At 48.0% G+C, this 17896-nt stretch overlaps 4 protein-coding genes across 6 annotated transcripts; 1 reads left to right on the forward strand and 3 right to left on the reverse strand.

The window, feature by feature from the left end:
- Positions 1-3934: 3934 nt before the first annotated feature.
- Positions 3935-5945, reverse strand: LOC6620239. The gene is made up of 2 exons (XM_032726713.1): positions 5127-5945; positions 3935-5074 (listed from the first exon to the last, which is right to left on the reverse strand). The coding sequence occupies exons 1-2, from the start codon at positions 5943-5945 to the stop codon at positions 3935-3937; spliced, it is 1959 nt and encodes a 652-aa protein (XP_032582604.1).
- A 246-nt stretch (positions 5946-6191) lies between these two features.
- LOC6620240 (defective chorion-1 protein, FC125 isoform) lies at positions 6192-12041 on the reverse strand. Of its 2 annotated transcripts, XM_032725851.1 has the most exons (5): positions 11809-12041; positions 9487-11743; positions 9173-9429; positions 8859-8983; positions 6192-6905 (listed from the first exon to the last, which is right to left on the reverse strand). In XM_032725851.1, exons 1-5 carry the CDS (start codon positions 11959-11961, stop codon positions 6230-6232), a joined length of 3468 nt encoding a protein of 1155 aa, XP_032581742.1. In that variant the 5' UTR covers positions 11962-12041; the 3' UTR covers positions 6192-6229. The 2 variants fall into 2 exon arrangements, with proteins under 2 accessions (XP_032581742.1, XP_032581743.1); XM_032725852.1 differs by lacking the exon at positions 6192-6905 and having other exon boundaries at positions 8891-8997.
- Positions 12042-13144: 1103 nt separating this feature from the next.
- Positions 13145-15665, forward strand: LOC6620241. 2 transcript variants are annotated; one of them, XM_032725230.1, is made up of 4 exons: positions 13145-13197; positions 13263-13363; positions 13533-14463; positions 14596-15665. In XM_032725230.1, the coding sequence occupies exons 3-4, from the start codon at positions 13609-13611 to the stop codon at positions 15616-15618; spliced, it is 1878 nt and encodes a 625-aa protein (XP_032581121.1). In that variant the 5' UTR covers positions 13145-13197; positions 13263-13363; positions 13533-13608; the 3' UTR covers positions 15619-15665. The 2 variants fall into 2 exon arrangements, with proteins under 2 accessions (XP_032581121.1, XP_002044451.1); XM_002044415.2 differs by lacking the exons at positions 13145-13197; positions 13263-13363 and having other exon boundaries at positions 13421-14463.
- Positions 15666-15775: 110 nt separating this feature from the next.
- LOC6620242 lies at positions 15776-17667 on the reverse strand. The gene is made up of 2 exons (XM_002044416.2): positions 17321-17667; positions 15776-17221 (listed from the first exon to the last, which is right to left on the reverse strand). Exons 1-2 carry the CDS (start codon positions 17665-17667, stop codon positions 15784-15786), a joined length of 1785 nt encoding a protein of 594 aa, XP_002044452.1. The 3' UTR covers positions 15776-15783.
- Between the last annotated feature and the right edge of the window lie 229 nt (positions 17668-17896).

Genomic DNA, 17896 nt, shown 5'->3' on the forward strand with positions numbered 1-17896 from the left:
CGTCTCTGTGATTTTCTAATTCAATTATTATTCAAATCATATAATTTCATCTTTATGACACGCACCAACTGCGGTGGCGTTGGCAACCCTGGCAGCATGTAATAATCATATTACGTATACGACAACAGGACTGCGCGTATATATATGTATGTATGTATGAAACTATATTTCATTTCTCGAGTGCCGGCGGACTGGACCAAATCCAATTTCCCGCTGCGCGAATGAAAATTGCCAGCTTCATTCCTTTATTATGCCATTTCTTGTCGGCGCTTTGTCTCCGGCTTATCCTTCATTTGCCGGCATTTATTTTATTTTGCATATTAATATTGTTAAAAGCGCGCCGCCCGTTGCGCTCCACAAAATTAGCCCGGCATTCATGCCGCATTCCGTTCATGCCATCTTGTGTGTGAATGGGCAGCGTCTGTGGTTGGGTGGTTGGTTGGTTGGGCAGTTACGTGGGTGAAGGTTGGCGACTGGGGCCATATCAATTTATCCACCGGAAGGCACGCAGCAGCAACATCAGTGGCAACAAAAGAATGCGACCCGATTCGATTTGATTCGCTCCGTCTCGGCGGGAGTTCAAAAATCGTAAACATATCCCACCGTGGGCGTGAAGCACTAGAAAATCCAATGAATAAATTATAGATGAAACCCATCTACGAAATATACAACTATATGCACACATAATTATAATAGACTGAAATTTCAAACTTTTTAAGGAATAATTTGAATGTAAGTAATAAATATTATTTACTTTTTAATTCATAAATGCTGCGGTCTCTGTTGCTTTGTAATAAGAGTGTGTGTGCCCGTTTATATGCACTTATTAATGCGTATTCATTGTCACATCCGGCGCAAGGAAATTATATTCCTCACCGGGCAACCGATCCCATTCCAGCCGCCCCACCATCCAGCTCCGCAATCATCGACTCATTTGGCGGACTCGCCTTGCCTTGCGGAAAGCAGACGCTTTTCTTTTGTCAATTTAATTGAAATAATTGCAAAAATGCAAATTGAATGGACAACAGTTGACACAGGATATTAACCATGGACGATGACCAGCAACAGGAGACGGAGCAGGATCCGGCAAAGGACGCGCCGCGCTCCTGTCGCGCAAGGAGCCGTAATGAGCTAACGAATGTACGCTGGATAATTGAGTGGAGACCACATGTGTGCAGCTGGCCGGGCGACAAGGTCGGGATCAATGAACTCACACGCGGATCGCAGCTGGAGTTCTCCGTGGGGATTATCAATTAAATGTACGGCAGGGCCAGGAATAATACCTACAAATTGCGGTCCTAGATTGGAACTGAAAGTGGGTTTGGTAATGGAGCTATTCATATTTTAAAGTCCTAGTTGGATATATAATAAGTATACCTTCTTTAAACTTAATTGTATCAAGTGCTCCGAACCTGGTGTATTTGAGACTCGGCCAGGGGGATTCCAGTTGGCACCTCGGCAATCCGTAATGAGTGGCCAACATTTGCCACATTGTGCGGCGGTTGTTCCCGCTGCCAGTGGGCGTTGCGTTTAGGTGGGCAGGACGTGGCGTGGCCGGATGTGGCGGCTGTGCAGCGAACTTGGTCCTAAGCCGCCTCTTCATCGAATGTTGCCGATGTCGAATGTCGATTGCGATGATGGTGATGTCGATGTTGCTGCTGTGTCTGGCCAACTTCCGTTGCAGCAACCATGCCAAAGTGTGTGTGTGAGTCCGCGGGAGTCCCTTTTTCCTGCGAGTATATATGTGTGCAGTTGTCCCTTTATCCTGTCCGCTGGCGTGTAACTGTGTGTGAGTGTGTGTGTGTGGGGGCGAGGCCGCAGGTTGCACCATAATTGTGTTGATTAGCTAATTAGATGTAATTTCGCGGCCGGAAATTGGCAGTTGCTGCAGTCGGGCAGCCATTAGGAGGACTATTTCTAGACCAGATCTGCCATCCCGCTTCCTTTTTTAGTACGCAACCCCTTGGTTGCCCCTTTGGCCAATGCAAATTTTTAAGTGCAACAGCGGTTTGGATGGGCGAGCATAATCTCGTCATGAATATGTTTGTTTAGCGAGCATCCATGTCTCGCCTTGAAGGGTTCCGCTCCATCAGACTCAGACTTTTGGTCTAGGTTTCAACATTTTGCTGCCCCTCCCTGAAGCCACGCCCCTGTGCCCGGGATGATGCTGACGTAAAAGTCGCGCCATAAAAATTCATTGCCAAACGAGCCAAAGTATTGCGGCAATGGATGGAGATGAGGACGAGGATGTGGCAGTGGTGGTGGCAGTGGCAGTGGATGTGGCAGTGGCAATCGCCGAGAGTAGTTCAGACTGAGCTGCAAAAAAAAACTGGGTAACGGATCTGCAAGTTGAGCTGAAGTGGCGGCATTGGACAGAGCACCCATGGTAAAATCATTTATTTGGGCTTACATGGGTGATGTTAGCTTATGACAAAAACATTTCATTAGAATTTTAATTTGGAAAAATCAATTTTGTGTATAACTCATATTTCTATCTATAATAGCAATTATATTAATATTCTATATTTCGAACCACATAACCTTTTAAATTTCATCATGAAACTCTCTTTCAAGCTCTTAACGAAAGAGCCTCCTGTGAATGATGCATAAAAACCAAAAATAGGAAACATTTTATAAAAGGAATTGCATAAAGTTTGGCTCCTTTTTGCTTGATTTTTCCCTAAACAGCGCAGCGTATTAAAGAGGTTTGGGGGGAGGGGAGGGGGTGGAAAAGCGGTTGCGAAATGGTAAATGTAGATGGGGGTGGTGGACGCCGGTTGCTGGATGGGATGTATCGCTTCAGACGCTGACTGCGACTGCTTCGAAAACGACATCGCAGGCAATGAGCTTAAGTTCAATACATTTACTTGAATTTTCCAGCGAACGACAAGGACGAAGACGACGTTGTCGTTGACTAGTTGGCTCCCAAGGATGAGTCGGAAACTTTGGGGGCACAGGGAAGGCAAGGAAGTTGGGCAACAACACGCAAAACTATACTTTGTGATAAGAATATTTTATGTGAATTTATCAAACTGCGCTTTTAGTTAACTTAGTCCGAGTTTTTACAAATACACATGAAGTTCACAATAGTTTCGTAAATATTTACCTTTATTGAAAATGAAGTTTTTTTTGCGAGTGCATAAAACCGAAGCCGGGCAACGTTGTGCCCATTACAGACAGTTTTTGTGGCGAGAAATTTCAAAAAGCTCAAATGTGCGAGGCGATAAGCAAAGCAGCAAGAGATTGCCAAGGATGGGGGCCGAGTGGCGGGGTCGGGTGGGTGGTTCAGGGGGCAATGGCAGCACTTACATGTAACCAACCAGTCGATGGCGACAACGGCAGCCGCAAATGTTGCAAGGATTGCCGGCAAGAAGCACACACAAAATTGATGTCTATGTGTGCGGCGGGTGGATTGGGGTTTCGGAGTTCGGTTTGGTGGGTTCTGCTGGGCGGCTGAAGGACAACTATTCGGTGAAAGGGGAGGAGGGGGTGGGGGGTGTTCAGATCGGTGGGGGTTGATTCGCCAGCGCAAGTTTTGGTTTTCAAAATTTATCGCTTTTAGATAAAACGTTTTGCGTTTTTACGATACGAGCAGCGAACACTTTGGCCAACTATCCTGGAAGCCATCCTCGCAGCTGAAGGGGATGTCCTTTGTTGTGGAAGGGGCGGACAGAGTGGAAGTGGGAGTGGCACTGGTTCTCGTCGACTCTGCGGATTATGAAGTAATTTAATTAAAACGCCTGGCCCGCAAATAAATCTTGCATTATTTATGCCTTCTAGCAGAAAGAACGTGACATTTCCAAACAGGGAAATCAGTATTATTCTCGTTAAAACGATACGTTACGTTAATTTTAATTGTAACACTATTTTTTTGGTCGTTTGTTTAAGTTTTGAATATTTTCTTTGGATATTAACGATGTGTTTATGTGTCTCTCTATTCCCTAACCAAATTAGATAATCGCTTTTTTATGTGACTTTTCATTTTCATTGATATTTTCCTAAGTTTTATTCTGGGTAACAGCAACTCCAGAACGAAGACAACCGCCGCTCCAAGATTCGCCCAGAGAATGAGCCAAAAGAGAGCAGCTAGTTCCCGCATTGAGAGTACATTTTGGCGAACGGGAGCCACCTGCTGGTCCTCCGACTCCGATAGACTCGGGTCGCCATCGATGCCATCCAGGGTGCTATAAGATGTGGAGGCTATCCTGGCCACACTCTTGTCTTTCTCATCCACGGCACTGACATACTGCCGCGTCCAGTGCTCCAAAAATCCATGAGCATGGGCATGTTGGATCTGCTTATTCAGCACACCAACCAAATGCGAGTGACGCCTCATATAAAAGGCCAACTGCTGGGTGTAGATGCGTTCTCGCACCAAGTGCAATCTCCTGCTCATCGGATGCACTTTCCTGAAGTAACCGAAGTACTCGTACGGCGTAAGAATGGCCACCCGGGCAGATGAGCCACTTTGCATGGCCAGATCCGGAAAGGATTGCAACTCACTGCCCTCCAGATAAACCAATTGCTCGGGACTCAATTCCGGCAAACTGGCCAAGATTCTTGCCTCGTTGACCTCAGCCAACTGAATGGTGAAATGCTGGGCCAGCACCTCTGAAATAGTTTGTGGTGGGTTCCTTTGGGTATCCTGCCTTAACAGCTGATACATTCCCGACTGGTAGCCACTCCTAAGAACCAAGGTGGCAAACAGCCAAGTAAGCAGGATCAATCTACTGGGAAACCTTTGTGGCACCCATCGGTCCTCCAGATTTCCACCCATGGTCAGGACCAACAGCTCATAGTAAGGATTCCTTGGCAATTCCTGGTGATGACACCAGCGCACCACCAGCATGAGGAGCAGGCAGGCCAGGATCAGGACCAAGCCAATGGCTCTCCACAAAAGCGGACTAAAGGGAAAGGACAGCTTCTCGTAGGCGGAGTAGGCACTCTGCAGATTTGTCACCAGCATGATGTGGCTCATGAAGTAGTAGGTGGACTGGGAGTAGGGAATCTCACTCCCAGCGCTGGGCTTGAAGTGAAATCCACCCAGGGAGAAGTCGGCGTGATGGCCAAAGAGCTGAAAATTACACAAATTGTATTACATATCTAGATTTAGATCCAGGACTCACCTCGTCGAAAATTCTGCCCGACTCATCGAAAGTGGCCAGCACCTCCTCCTTGTTCATCCAATAGAGACCCACACTAAAATTAAGATTTTCAGCCATGAACTGAAGCAGGGCACCCTCGATGCCCACAAAGCTGCCACTGCCATCGCGACGCCAAACCAAATAGGGCATATCCTCCCAAGTGGCGCAGGTCAAAAGACAGCCATAGAAATTCCCCAACTTGCTGGGAAAGTAATCTGGGCTAACCCAACGTTTTGTGCCCACTTGGTAGCGATTTACTACATTGGCCGAGATCACTTGGCAGCCGTGTAACGCACTGAATGGAAAGTAACTGACCATAAGAATATGATCGCCAGGTGGACGCAGCACTACACCCACGTTTAGTACACTTAAACGCCACATAAGTCGAAGGGTCGCCTGTATCTCCTCACCATATGCATCCGTGGGCATGGACATGTATACCAGTGTGTGCGATAAATCCTGGGTGGCTCGAATCCGAGCGTAGATCGCCGAAAGAGACGGAATACCATCGACCAGAGCCAAGACAGCATGGACATACGGCTTATACTCCATGGACTGCTGGAGCAAGAGCCTACGTGCCTGCAAATTGTTAGGCAGAATCATTAGCACCTGGTCAAGCAGCTCCTCCAAATGGGCACCAGTTGATTGGGAACTAGAGTGGGTGTATATGTACAAGGTCTTGAAGCGACCCATCTCCGAGTTGGCCACCACTTGAGCCAAAGCTTCCGCCAAGTCCGATCTGGATTCCATTGTACTGACCACCAAGGAGCAGCAAGAAAGTATATATAACCAGTACTTCATGGCTAAAGAGTTGCCAAAGGAATGTGTTAATGTGGCCACTTTGCAGTACTAAAGTTTTCAGATCCCCGGGGAAATTTCGGTAATGGCCCTGACCAATCGCGTTAATCATATCACATTAAAGACGATTCCCTTGGGAAACTAACTTCTATTACTGTTAACGATACAGATTTATAGGCTGGCTAAAAACAGTTGATAGCTTTTTGAAATAATGCCCTTACTTTTTAGGAAAATGTTCTTGTTTCTACATTTATAATATTAATTTTTATTCGCAATTATATTAAAAGTCAATCATCAACATCATCGTCATCGAAATTGAAGTAATCGATGTCGTTCTCATCCCGACTGCTCATTTTTCTGCTGCTGAATCCCCTAGGTTCACTGCTCTCGCTTGGCTCCTCCACATCCCGGTCATCCTCCTCATCCGGTTCTGGTTCGGGATCTTTCTCTAGAGAATCGTTGGACTCGTCCTCGAACAGGCTGCGCTCTGCGGCTCCCAATTCGTAGACGGGTTCATCCTCATCCTGGGGCTTGGTCTTAGTTTTCGGCCTAGAAATCTTGCCCAGAACCGGAGGCTGTACCTCCACACGGGTAAGATTCGTATGGTGATTCAGCATACCCTTGTACAAATGGGGAAATCTACGCTGGAAATCCATCTTGATCCGAAGAAGTCTCTCCAACATACCGGGTGTCAGGATGCCATGCTGAGAACCTTGACCCATGATGTGCGTGTCCCTTCGATAGCGACCGTCCCTCAGATAGGCATCGTAGCTCCCACCGCCCGTGTAGAGAGGATGGTGAGGATCGTATGGCTTCTGGTTCCAGGGATCATCGGGCCTCTCCACCGGCAGCAGACCCATGAACGGATGCAGCAATCCCTCGTCGAAGGTGAAAATGGAACCCACTTGGGGGTCAGATGATGGTGCGTTTTCGATTTCGGTTTCGGATGGTGCTGATGATGGACTGGCGATATGGACGAGGGATATGCAAATGAAAGATGGATGGATATGAATGGTTTGCGAACGAATAGTGAACATGCTTATACTATATCTAAATTATGTATAGGATTAGTTGGGATCTGTGAATTAGTTAAATGGGTTGAAATCTTATGTTTTTGATTGAATGGGGCTCCTGATGGTTGTGGCAATAGACTTGTGTTGCCTTCTGCGCAACCTTTTTCGCTTGATGACTTTGATGGGCTTAATGGATTTGGGTTTGGTTTTCGAAAGGTTATTGCTCTGGGCTCTCAACAGGCTGGATTCTTTCTCCTTTTGAATTTGCAGGCGCAACAGATCCTTGAGCACATCTACCAAACTGTCCAGCTTAGTGCTACTCACGGTGGCCTGCGTAGTCACCTGCGAGCTGTCCTTTTTCGGCGTGGACATGGACTTCTTGGGTCGTTGGGGCATTTTCGCTTGACGAGGAGATCGTACCCAGACCTCGTCGCTTCCCTTCCTAATCTTTGGAATGGGAACCCTTCTTGCCGTGCTCCTCCGCCTCACAAACTTTCCCCTCATCGCGTATGGAGAAGGTGTGGTGGTGGTGGCATCGCTAGAATTGCTCCCACTATCATTTAGGGCCGCATTGAGCAGCTGCGCCTGTTGTTTCACACTTAAAGCCCTTTTAGCCTTGCCCTCCGTATCCGTGCTGGGTTCATCTGCTTGGAACTCCGGATAGGGGCCATACTCCTGGCTGCCATTGCCATCGTAGTTGGGCAGCTCGAGGTTTTGTCCCTGGGAAAACTGACGCTCATGGGATTTGGTTAGGTAGTCCGTGTCATAGCCACGATTGGCCAGAATGCGTTGCCAATTGTTATCGTCATCGTAGTCCAGTTTATTGGACGAGCCACTTTGTTCATCTACTCTAGGCAACGCAATGGAAAGAACTGGCTTAAGTCCAGGTTTTGGTGAGTAACTACCACTTGGTGAAGGAGTCTCTGTGGTCGTACTAGTAGAGGTACTATCCTCGTCTTCTTCCAGCTCTTCCTCCTGCTCCACTGGGGCTTGCTCTTCGGCAATCACTTTCTCCTCCACCTTTGGCTTCTCCTCCTGCTTTGATGGTTCCTCCACCACGGGTGGGTCCTTCTCTGTGACGGGTTCTTTGGCCACATTGTTTGATATTATCGTGCTGCAACGCAGATTCAGCTTAAGGATCTCATTCTTAAGCTCCTCCACAATACTGTGCAGCTGATGGATCTCAGCCTCCTGCTTGGATATCGACTTGGTGACATGAGAACTCTCAGCCTCGGCCTGTGAGTCTTGCTGCATGTCCAGTCCCTCATCTTTGGTGCTTTCGGTTGTTGTAGTTGTGGATGTACTAGTGGTAGTGACTTCAGGTGTGACAGGTGCTTCTGAAGTAGAGTCATTGCCTCTGGGAGTGGCAGCTTCTGTGGTAATTGTGATTGGAGACGCTGTGGAAGTGGTTAGCCGCACAAAGTCCTTATGATTGTACTGGGGCTCTGTGTTGGAATCATGCTGCAGTTGCTCCTCCTCCACGGGCTCCTGTTGCGCGTCCTCTTCATACTGATCCCCACCAATCTCCAGCGGTTCCATACTGGCTCGTTCCAAAGCTTCGCGAATGGAGGCCGCATTGTAGCGCATCAGGGCCTCGGCGGGATCTTCATCTGGACTCAGCGTGATCTCCTTTAGTCCCAGCTTATATTCTCTTCTCAGTTCGTGGAGAGAACCCTCATCGATGGTCTCCAAGGTTCCATATTCAACGCTACGCCTGTTCCGGCGACTGGCTTTGCACTGGCAAGTTCCCGAATTTCTACTGGAAACCACTCTAGATTCCAAGCCTGTTCTCCCGCATCGACAACTCCTGCCGCACAGACAATCCAAACTGCCGCATCCGCAACCCTTGGATGTGGTAGCATTTACCCCTGTCCCTCGCCCAAACCTGTGGAAAAGTGCTAACCTTTTGTGGACTCGATGTTCTTGCGGTTGCTCTTGTGGATCTGGTGTCAACGTCGTTGGAGGATTAGAGCTGTTCTTCTGGCTCTCCGATCCACCGACTTCGCCTGGTTGCATCGGGTTTATTGTCTGAAATGCGTCGCCTGTTTAATGCCATGAGAAAAAGGCGAATGAATCGTATGAAATGGATCAAATGAAGGCAACTGTCTACATGTTCCAGTGTATGGCTGTGTCTGTGTGTGTGGTTGTGGTGCTCAATGTGGTGTGGTTGTAGTGGTGTCTGGTATATCGAGTGGTTTAACACTAATCTCAACTTACCCTGGCCATTGTCTGGTGCTGGCGCAGCATATCATCTACCTCATCGTTACCCACGGCAGCCCTGTAGCCTTGACTTTGATAGGAATTGACTGGACGAGGAACACCATAGGCATTCGATCCGTAGCCACCTCCGCCGTAGCTTGTTCCGTAACTCTGAACCACCGGACGCTGGGGTGCCGCATAGTAATAGTTAATCACCGCTGGCGGCGCCGACTTGGACTTCTTGCGCTTGTTGCCGCCAAGTCCCAGGGTATCAACTGTGGGGGAGACAGATGGCACTGAGTCAGGATTGCGAAAGACTCCGAAGAGATTACCTTTGTGCCTGGCGGTGCCTTCGTTCTCCGGCATTTGGGGGCCCGCCTCGCCAACTAGGATATCCTCAGCCTCATTATCTTGGTCCTCTACTTCACGCTGCATCACCGATGGAGTCTGCTGCTGCATCATCATGGGCCCTTGCTGCTGGACAGACTGGGGGTTCTCCTGGGCCCACTGGCGCTCCTTCATCATCATGGGGGTCTGCTGCATCATCTGTCTCTGCTGCTGTTGAATCTGGGCCTGATCCTCGGTCCATTGTCTATGCTGCATCTGCTGCATCATCATTTGATTCTGTTGTGCCATCTGCTGAGCCTGTTCGATTTTGGTCTGCTCCTCGGACCATTGCCTTTGCTGCATCATTTGCGGATTCTCTGCCATCTGTCGTTGCTGTTGCATCATTGGATTCTGTTGGGCCATTTGCATCCTGGCCTGATCTTCTGCCCACTGTCTCTGTTGCATCTGCTGAACCATTTGGGGATCCTCTGTCCACTGCCTTTGTTGCATCTGTGGCATCATCATGGGTGTCTGTTGGGCCATCTGTTGAGCCTGCTGAATTTTGGCTTGGTCTTCTGACCACTGCCTTTGCCTCTGCTCCGTCATCATGAGACCTTGTTGTGCCATCTGTTGTGCCATCTGTTGATCATGCTGAACCTTGGCCTGATCTTCCGCCCATTGCCTTTGCTGCATCATCATTGGGTTTTGCTGGATCTGCTGCTGATTTTGCTGGATCTTGGCCTGATCCTCTGTCCATTGCCTTTGCTGCATCATCATTGGATTTTGCTGGATCTGCTGTGGATTCTGTTGGATCTTGGCCTGCTCCTCCGACCATTGTCTTTGCTGCATCATCATTGGATTTTGCTGGATCTGCTGTTGATTCTGTTGAATCTTGGCCTGCTCCTCCGACCATTGTCTTTGCTCCATCATCATTGGATTCTGTTCAGACCTGTAGGCGGCGTAAACCTTGTCCTGCTTGCCCTTCTCACTCTCCATTTGTTCGTTGGCCATGCGATAGGCATACGCCATAATCTGGACGATATCCTCCTTGGACAGAGTCTGATCCTGGGATTTGGCCTGTCGCTTCAAAGCATTTGCCTTCTGGGTGTTATTGCCAGAATTTCTGGCCTTTCGTTGCGCCTCCTTGTTGACCAATCGGCGGACATAATCATCTCGAAGGGCTTGCTCAATATCAGCACGGGTGATCTTGTGAATGGGTGTCCGACTCAGTGGATAACTAATTCTGTAGGGTGTATCTCCGTTTTGCGCGGCGGCGCTGGACCTCATCTGCTTAGCCATAAGTTCGATCTTCTGCAGCATTTTCAATTCGGCTATCACCTGGCGCTCGAAGGCCCTCAATTTGGCCTCCACCCGCAGATCCTCCAGAGTCTTTTCTTCAGTCGTATCCAGATTCTGAGTAGTGGGCATCCGGAACCAGAGGAGAGGCACTTGCTCCTGATCCTTGACCTGAACCTGTTGTTGCCTCTCCTGCTCCATTTGAAGTGCTGATTTGATCTTCATCTGGGCCTCTTGCGAATACGGGTCCTCAGGACGTACCCTCACCTCGGAAATGTCGGAGGCCTGGGCATCCGTGCCAGCGGGAGCAGGTTGTGCCGGTGTCATTCCCGGGAAGAATTGCCTTTGCATTTGGGCAACGAAATCAAGATTGGGAGGAGCAAATGTGGGTACACTCTGGCCCAGAAGACTGGAGGCATCGAAATTAGACGGGTTGAGGAATGTGAAAGCGTTCTGCAGAGCGGCTTGTCCCAGTATGGCTGGTTGGGCTGCATCTGGAGCTGGTGCTGCCGGAGGATCCACAGCTGGAGCTGGCGCCGGAGGAGCAGCAGCAGGAGCAGGAGCTGGAGCGGGAACTGGAGCAGCGGCACCCAGAAGACCAGGCATGGAAGGCATAGCAGGCAGCTGGGTCAAAAACGAGCCCACTTGCGGTCCCAGATCCATGGAAGGCAGTTGGAAGTCCTGCGGCAGAGCGGGCCAATTCATTAGCTGACCAAGTGGATTTGGTGGCGGATTCTGACGGGCAACTCGGGTCTTGGCCGTCGCATCATCGGCCAGGACGAGGACCACCTTCGAGGCTGCCGCTGTAGGCTGTAGATTGTCGGGAATAGCGCCCAGGATCGAGTAGGCCGGGAAAAGGCTACCCCAGCGTAGCAGGCTGCCCAACGCCGGGAACATCATGTAAAATGCGTCCATCTGGGGATTGCCAGTGCGGATGGGGTTAATGGGCGGCATCTGGCCAAGTATCTAAAAAATATAATAGAGAACGTTGCATTAAACAAAGTCAATGATTAATCTTTAGTCGCACCCACCTCATCCTGACTTGGAACCCTTGGTTTGGTGTCCGCGGTGGAGTTGGTCGTTGATCCAGCATCCGTTGCAGGATCATCAGAGGTTACTTGACTTTGTCCGGCAGCCTGGACGACAAGGAGCGCCAGGAGCGGCAGAAGGCTATACAATCTCATCCTGTGTTTGGGCAAAACTCGGAAAAATCGCTGAAGATCGATCTGTGTTCGCCGGAGCTCATTGGCCGACTGACTGCCGACTGCCGCCGGTTGGTCGTCCAAATAGATTTTTTGCCACCGCGTCGGCGGCGAAGAACTGCAGACGTCTTCAAATTCGTGACCCGGACCCGGGTCCGCCACACGCACCGGGGAACGGCCAGTGTTTCCGTGTGTGTGCCCCCAATTGAAAAACAGACCGCAGCAGCCGTCGCAGCTGCATTTGCTGCAAAAAACCTTGCCCAACTATTCCGCTCACCACCTTTTTCCACGAATTCAGCGCAAATGATGCACAGTAGACAGTATGAACGAAATCAGGTCTGGAATCACACGGAAGGCGCCGAAAATAGACTTAATTTAGCCACAAAGCTGGGAAATCAATAGCAAGAGTTATCTTCACGTGACTCTTCTGCCACTAATATCCAATTGATATGAAGTAAATATTTAATCGGGAAACGGTAAAATTATAAAATTTAAAGAACCATTATGAAAGATATACACTGCAGCGTAATCCGCCCCTGATTTTTGTTGAGGGCCGTGTTGTGTCTGCCCTTCAAGCGTCGATCCGTAGAATTCTTGCGATCGTCTTGTGGTTTATGTGTCACCAGAAGCACCACCAACACCACCAGCACCACCACCGTGGTTTGCTGAGGTCAGCGGTGGTGCAGCTTGTAGCGACACGAGAAACAAAAGCTTCTGTCATCGCAGCGGGTGGTTTTTGTGGAGGTCAGCAAAAAGCGCGAAACGAAAGAGGCAGTGCATTTCTACAACTCGGTACAGCGACCTTTGGCTGGCTCCGATTTGGTTTCGGATTAACGCAGACTCTGATCTGTATAAAATTACTCATGAGCCACAGCTATCTCACATTTAATCACGATTCCGGCGACTGAAATGCGTAAGCCGCCTAAAGAAAAAACTCATTGAATTAAAATCTTAAAATTATTCACAACACATGTGTGGTTTGGCATGGCAAAGAATAAGATACAGTTTTGGACTATATTTGATATCTTACAACTCTTTGTTTTATTTATTGTTTAACCCTCGAGCTCTGCAAAAAGCAATGCAAAGGTGTTAAAAAATATGTTTAGTAATTATTGGAATATTGCCAATGTAATCAAATATTTAGCATAACCTACATTCAAGTATATTTACCTTGCCCTTTTTGTATTTACACATGAAATGTGAAAGCAATAAACATCGGTGTGTATACGGCTTTTTGGATTTTATATATTTAAAGTTAATTTATTGTGCATTTGCATTTTCAGATTTCGCCGATAGAGCTTTCAGCACGCAATTTGACCCGTCAGTTAAGTGATTCCTGTTTAGATACTAATAACGAGCTGATGCACAGGAAAAAATGCCAAGTGTAATGAAAAATGCTATCTAAATAAAAATATAACAAACTATTTACAAAAATCATTACAATAATCGAACAATGTTTAGGAGTAGTACTTTTCCTAAGATGTTTAACCTTTAGTAATCAGGAAGTTTTGGCATTAAGCTCATCCAATAATGTGACCAATTCATATTTCCAGCGTTGCAAACCCGTCATGCGATGGAGTTGGCCAAAGTGCAGGACATCAGTTTGCTAGGAGCCGCCGATGAAGCACGATGTTGCCCAGCGCCGTGCACAATGTGAGCCTGGTTTACGCCCTGGTTTGGGCCATTGATAACTACTATGGAATTGCCACCAGCACACCACTGGCGGTGGTGCAATTCCCCACCAGTCGGGAAAGCAGGAGGCTGCACAACGATCTGATAGATGCTGCCCTGGGCAGATCTTCGGGCACGGGAAGAATCCAGTTTCTGCTGGAGGATGACCGTGTGGAGATGACGGAAACCGATACGGATCCGCCGCCTCCAAGTGGATTAACGGGCAGACCCATAGCAATCTGGTTCCTGGACAGCTTGCGTTCATACTTCCGCTTGGAGATGTACCTCAATCAGTTGGGCAGTCCGTACAAAAGAAATGGCTTCTTTCTGGTCGTTTACACCGGACTGGAGGATCAGCCCATGGAGTCACTGAAGATCATGTTTCGGCGTTTGTTAAATATGTATGTGCTGAATGTGAATGTGTTTCTGCAAAGAGATGAAACTGTCCATTTGTACACTTACTATCCCTATGGACCGCATCACTGTCAGTCCTCGCTGCCTGTCTACTATACTGCTTTCCAGGATCTACCCGCTCCGGCAACCGGATTCGGTCTTACCAAGCCGCTTTTCCCCAGCAAATTGGCCAACATGCATGGCTGTGAACTGGTGGTTGCAACCTTTGAGCATCGGCCATACGTGATCATCGAAGATGATCCGAAGACTCCGGGAGGCAGAAGCATTCACGGCATCGAGGGCTTGATTTTCCGATCCCTGGCCGAGCGGATGAACTTTACTATTAAAATGGTAGAGCGGAAGGACAAGAACCGCGGCGAAATTTTGCCTGATGGAAATTTTACGGGAATCCTAAAAATGGTATGGAAACATTAGAGCTCTTCAGCAGAAATTATTTAATTAATTTCTATTTAAAAGCACTTATTCATGCGGGCCCACTGGTCGTATACGTAATGAACCATTATTTTATTAAGTATACGTATTCCTTTGCAGATGGTCGATGGCGAGGTGAATCTGACATTCGTTTGCTTTATGTACAGCAAAGCCCGTTCGGATCTGATGCTACCAAGTATATCGTACACAAGTTTTCCGATTGTCCTTGTAGTTCCGAGTGGGGGATCCATATCGCCCATGGGACGATTGACACGACCCTTTCGCTACATAATTTGGTCCTGCATCCTGGTTAGCCTGATCTGCGGTTTCCTGCTGATTTTTCTTCTAAAAATTACTGCTGTGCCGAGATTGAGAAACCTGGTGCTGGGCAGACGCAATCGTCTTCCCTTTATGAGCATGTGGGCCAGTCTGCTCGGCGGTCTGGCTTTATATAATCCACAAAGGAACTTTGCCAGATACATTCTGGTGATGTGGCTCCTGCAAACACTGATCCTCCGGGCCGCCTATACGGGTCAGTTATACATCCTCCTCCAGGATGTTGATGTGCGATCGCCTATTAAATCCCTTAGCGAGGTGCAGGCCAAAGACTATGAGTTCCGTATTCTGCCCGCCCTGCGGACGGTCTTCAAGGATTCGATGCCCAACACCAATTTCCATGTGGTGCTCTCACCTGAGGAGTCACTGTACCGGCTCCGTGATGAGGATGACCCAGGTATCGCAGTGCCTCTTCTACAGCCCACTATCAACCAGTTTGACTTTCGATCGGGACCAAAAAAAAGGCACCTGACCGTTCTGCCCGATCCACTGATGACCGCCCCCCTAACCTTCTACATGCGACCGCATTCCTACTTCAAGAGGCGAATCGATCGTCTAATCATGGCCATGATGTCATCAGGCATCGTTGCCCGGTATCGAAAGATGTATATAGACCGAATTAAACAAGTGGGCAAGCGGCGGAACCTGGAACCCAAGCCACTGTCCATCTGGCGACTAAGTGGAATTTTTGTTTGCTGTGCAGGGCTATATATGCTGGCCCTAATTGTCTTTATCCTGGAGATCTTGACCAGGACTCATAGAAGATTACGCAGGGCTTTGAATGTAATTAACAGATACGCGGCATAATATATTAATCATTTTAATTTGTTAAAAAATTGGTTAAAAAACGTAAATTGGATCTGTTTAATTATGTTAATAAAAGGTAATGGCGCAAAACATATTAGTTAGTTTGGGCGTCTTATGTATAAATGTTTTTAGTTTTAATATACGTTCAGAATTATTAAATACCACTCAAACTCTTTCAAACAGCCATGCTAATCCCGTCCAGCGGCGTCTTTGACTCAGTAGCTCCAGACCGAAAACCACAATGGAAACACAGAGTGCTCCCATCAAGCAATTTAGTGCTGCTACGACGAAGCTCATGGACTCAGCAAATCCAGTGGCTGCACTCTCCTTAGAGGAATGAATTGTTTTACCCGGCGAATTCGTATCCGTGGTGGTGGGCATATTGTTCCAGGCGAGGATCTGCGAATGGTGCTGGAATATGCCAAAGCTACGCATATTGAAAAGAAGATTATTGATCTCCCAGGCGAAATAGGAGCCATGGGGAAAGTACATGCAAAGCATATTGTCGACGATCTTTTCGGCCAAAATCACCAGCTGATTGCGATGTTTCCGATGCCTAACCAAGTGATCGGCTAAAAAGGCGCGACTGGTGAAGGCACCTGTCTTCCAGGGAGACTTCAAGAGAGCATCAAATACATCCACTGGCTGTCCGGCGGATATTGAAGTCTTGCCCTGAAAAGACGGTATCTGCAGGGTCATCCGATAGGTGGCATGGTCGGTGATGAACCGGAAGCCACCACTCAAAGCTTGCTCCAAAGTGCGAGGAGATGGCTTCACCGGTGAGTTGTGTATGAAGTTGAACACGGATGCCTCGTAACTGGCCCGAATGACAAAGATCCAGAGCATCCAACCGGCCAAAATGGGGGATGGCATTCGCCACCGACTGCCCACAATCCAATGAAGACCCAATATCGTACTGAGCAGCAGCCAGGTGTACTTTTCGAAAGGGAACAGCATAACCTCATAGATACTATACCCGCCTCTGGTCTGCAACACGATTATGTAGGCCATCTGGCTGTACGGACTAGTGGCCTCCAAAAAGGTGGATCTTTCTGGTGTACAGGCAGCACATCCTATGGTGATATTGGCCCTTCTCTCGCGAAGCATTTTGTATGCTCCCGTGAATGTGCCATTGATAAAACTGGAGCCACCAATCAGTCCATTCGGTTCATTGGGAATCAATTTTAGCGTAAAGTTCATCTTGCGAGCTACGATCCGTAGGAGCCGCCCATCCAATCCGTCCAGTCCGTCCATCGGATCACTACTCTTCCAATTTATTCGCATGTAGGGCGGTATATCCCACACGATCACGCTCAATGGACATCCATGTAGGTTCTTTAATCGGCTCGGAAAAACGTCCCATAAATCGCCATCTTTTATGTCAGTTTCCACTGGATCCAAGCTCAAGCAGCTCGTGGGTGTGTACGGCCGGACATTAAAGGCTAGGACTCCCTGCAAACGGGGCGCCAGGATCACTACGTTGATGTTGTATCGTTCCTGCATAAAATACGTGAAAATCTTCGTCATAATGGGTCGTTCCGGCTGTGATGTCAGCAGTACGATAACGCAAAGCACGTTTCTGTTCACTCCTTTGGCAATGGCACTAAAAAGGAAATCAAATGTAAGTTCTTAATGCTAAAATCATTACATAATATGTAATTTTAAATATTTAATGACTATATAACAATACATTGCAACTTACATGGCCTGCTCAGCATTCTGGACGAAGAGCAACTGGGTGAAGACTTGGGCGGTCATCTTTCGGTTCATCTTGGAGGCCAGAACAACGGGCACTGGGGAATTCGGCTGATATAGATTTCGATATAGCACTCGATGTACCAGGATCACCCGATCCCTGTCCATTTCCTCGTAGGCGGTGCTGATAAAAACACTAAAATTATGAACCGCAAGGCCATTGATGAAAATCTTTTGTAGAGTAGCGGAAATCTGGCTAGCCAGTTGCTCCTCCAAAGGATGTTGGTGGGGCCACAAAACCGCTTGCACTTTACAAAGACCCAGGAGCAGTGCCACAACGCAACGAATGTCCATGGCGAATGTGAAACATTTGGCAACATTTTTGCGAATTTATTTGATTGAGTTCTCGCCAACCAAGGGACTAGATTTGTTTTGGTTAGGGATTTTGGGGCTGCACTATCAATTTGGAAAAATCTGCAACGCATACAGTATGTTTCATTAGTGTATAACACACAAAGAAAGTATAAATGAACTTTCTAACTCCCTTGCAGTGATCTCTTATAGCAACAAAATACAAATGTGT

The sequence above is a fragment of the Drosophila sechellia genome, chromosome X, assembly GCF_004382195.2.
Source record: "Drosophila sechellia strain sech25 chromosome X, ASM438219v1, whole genome shotgun sequence".
NCBI lineage: Eukaryota > Metazoa > Arthropoda > Insecta > Diptera > Drosophilidae > Drosophila > Drosophila sechellia.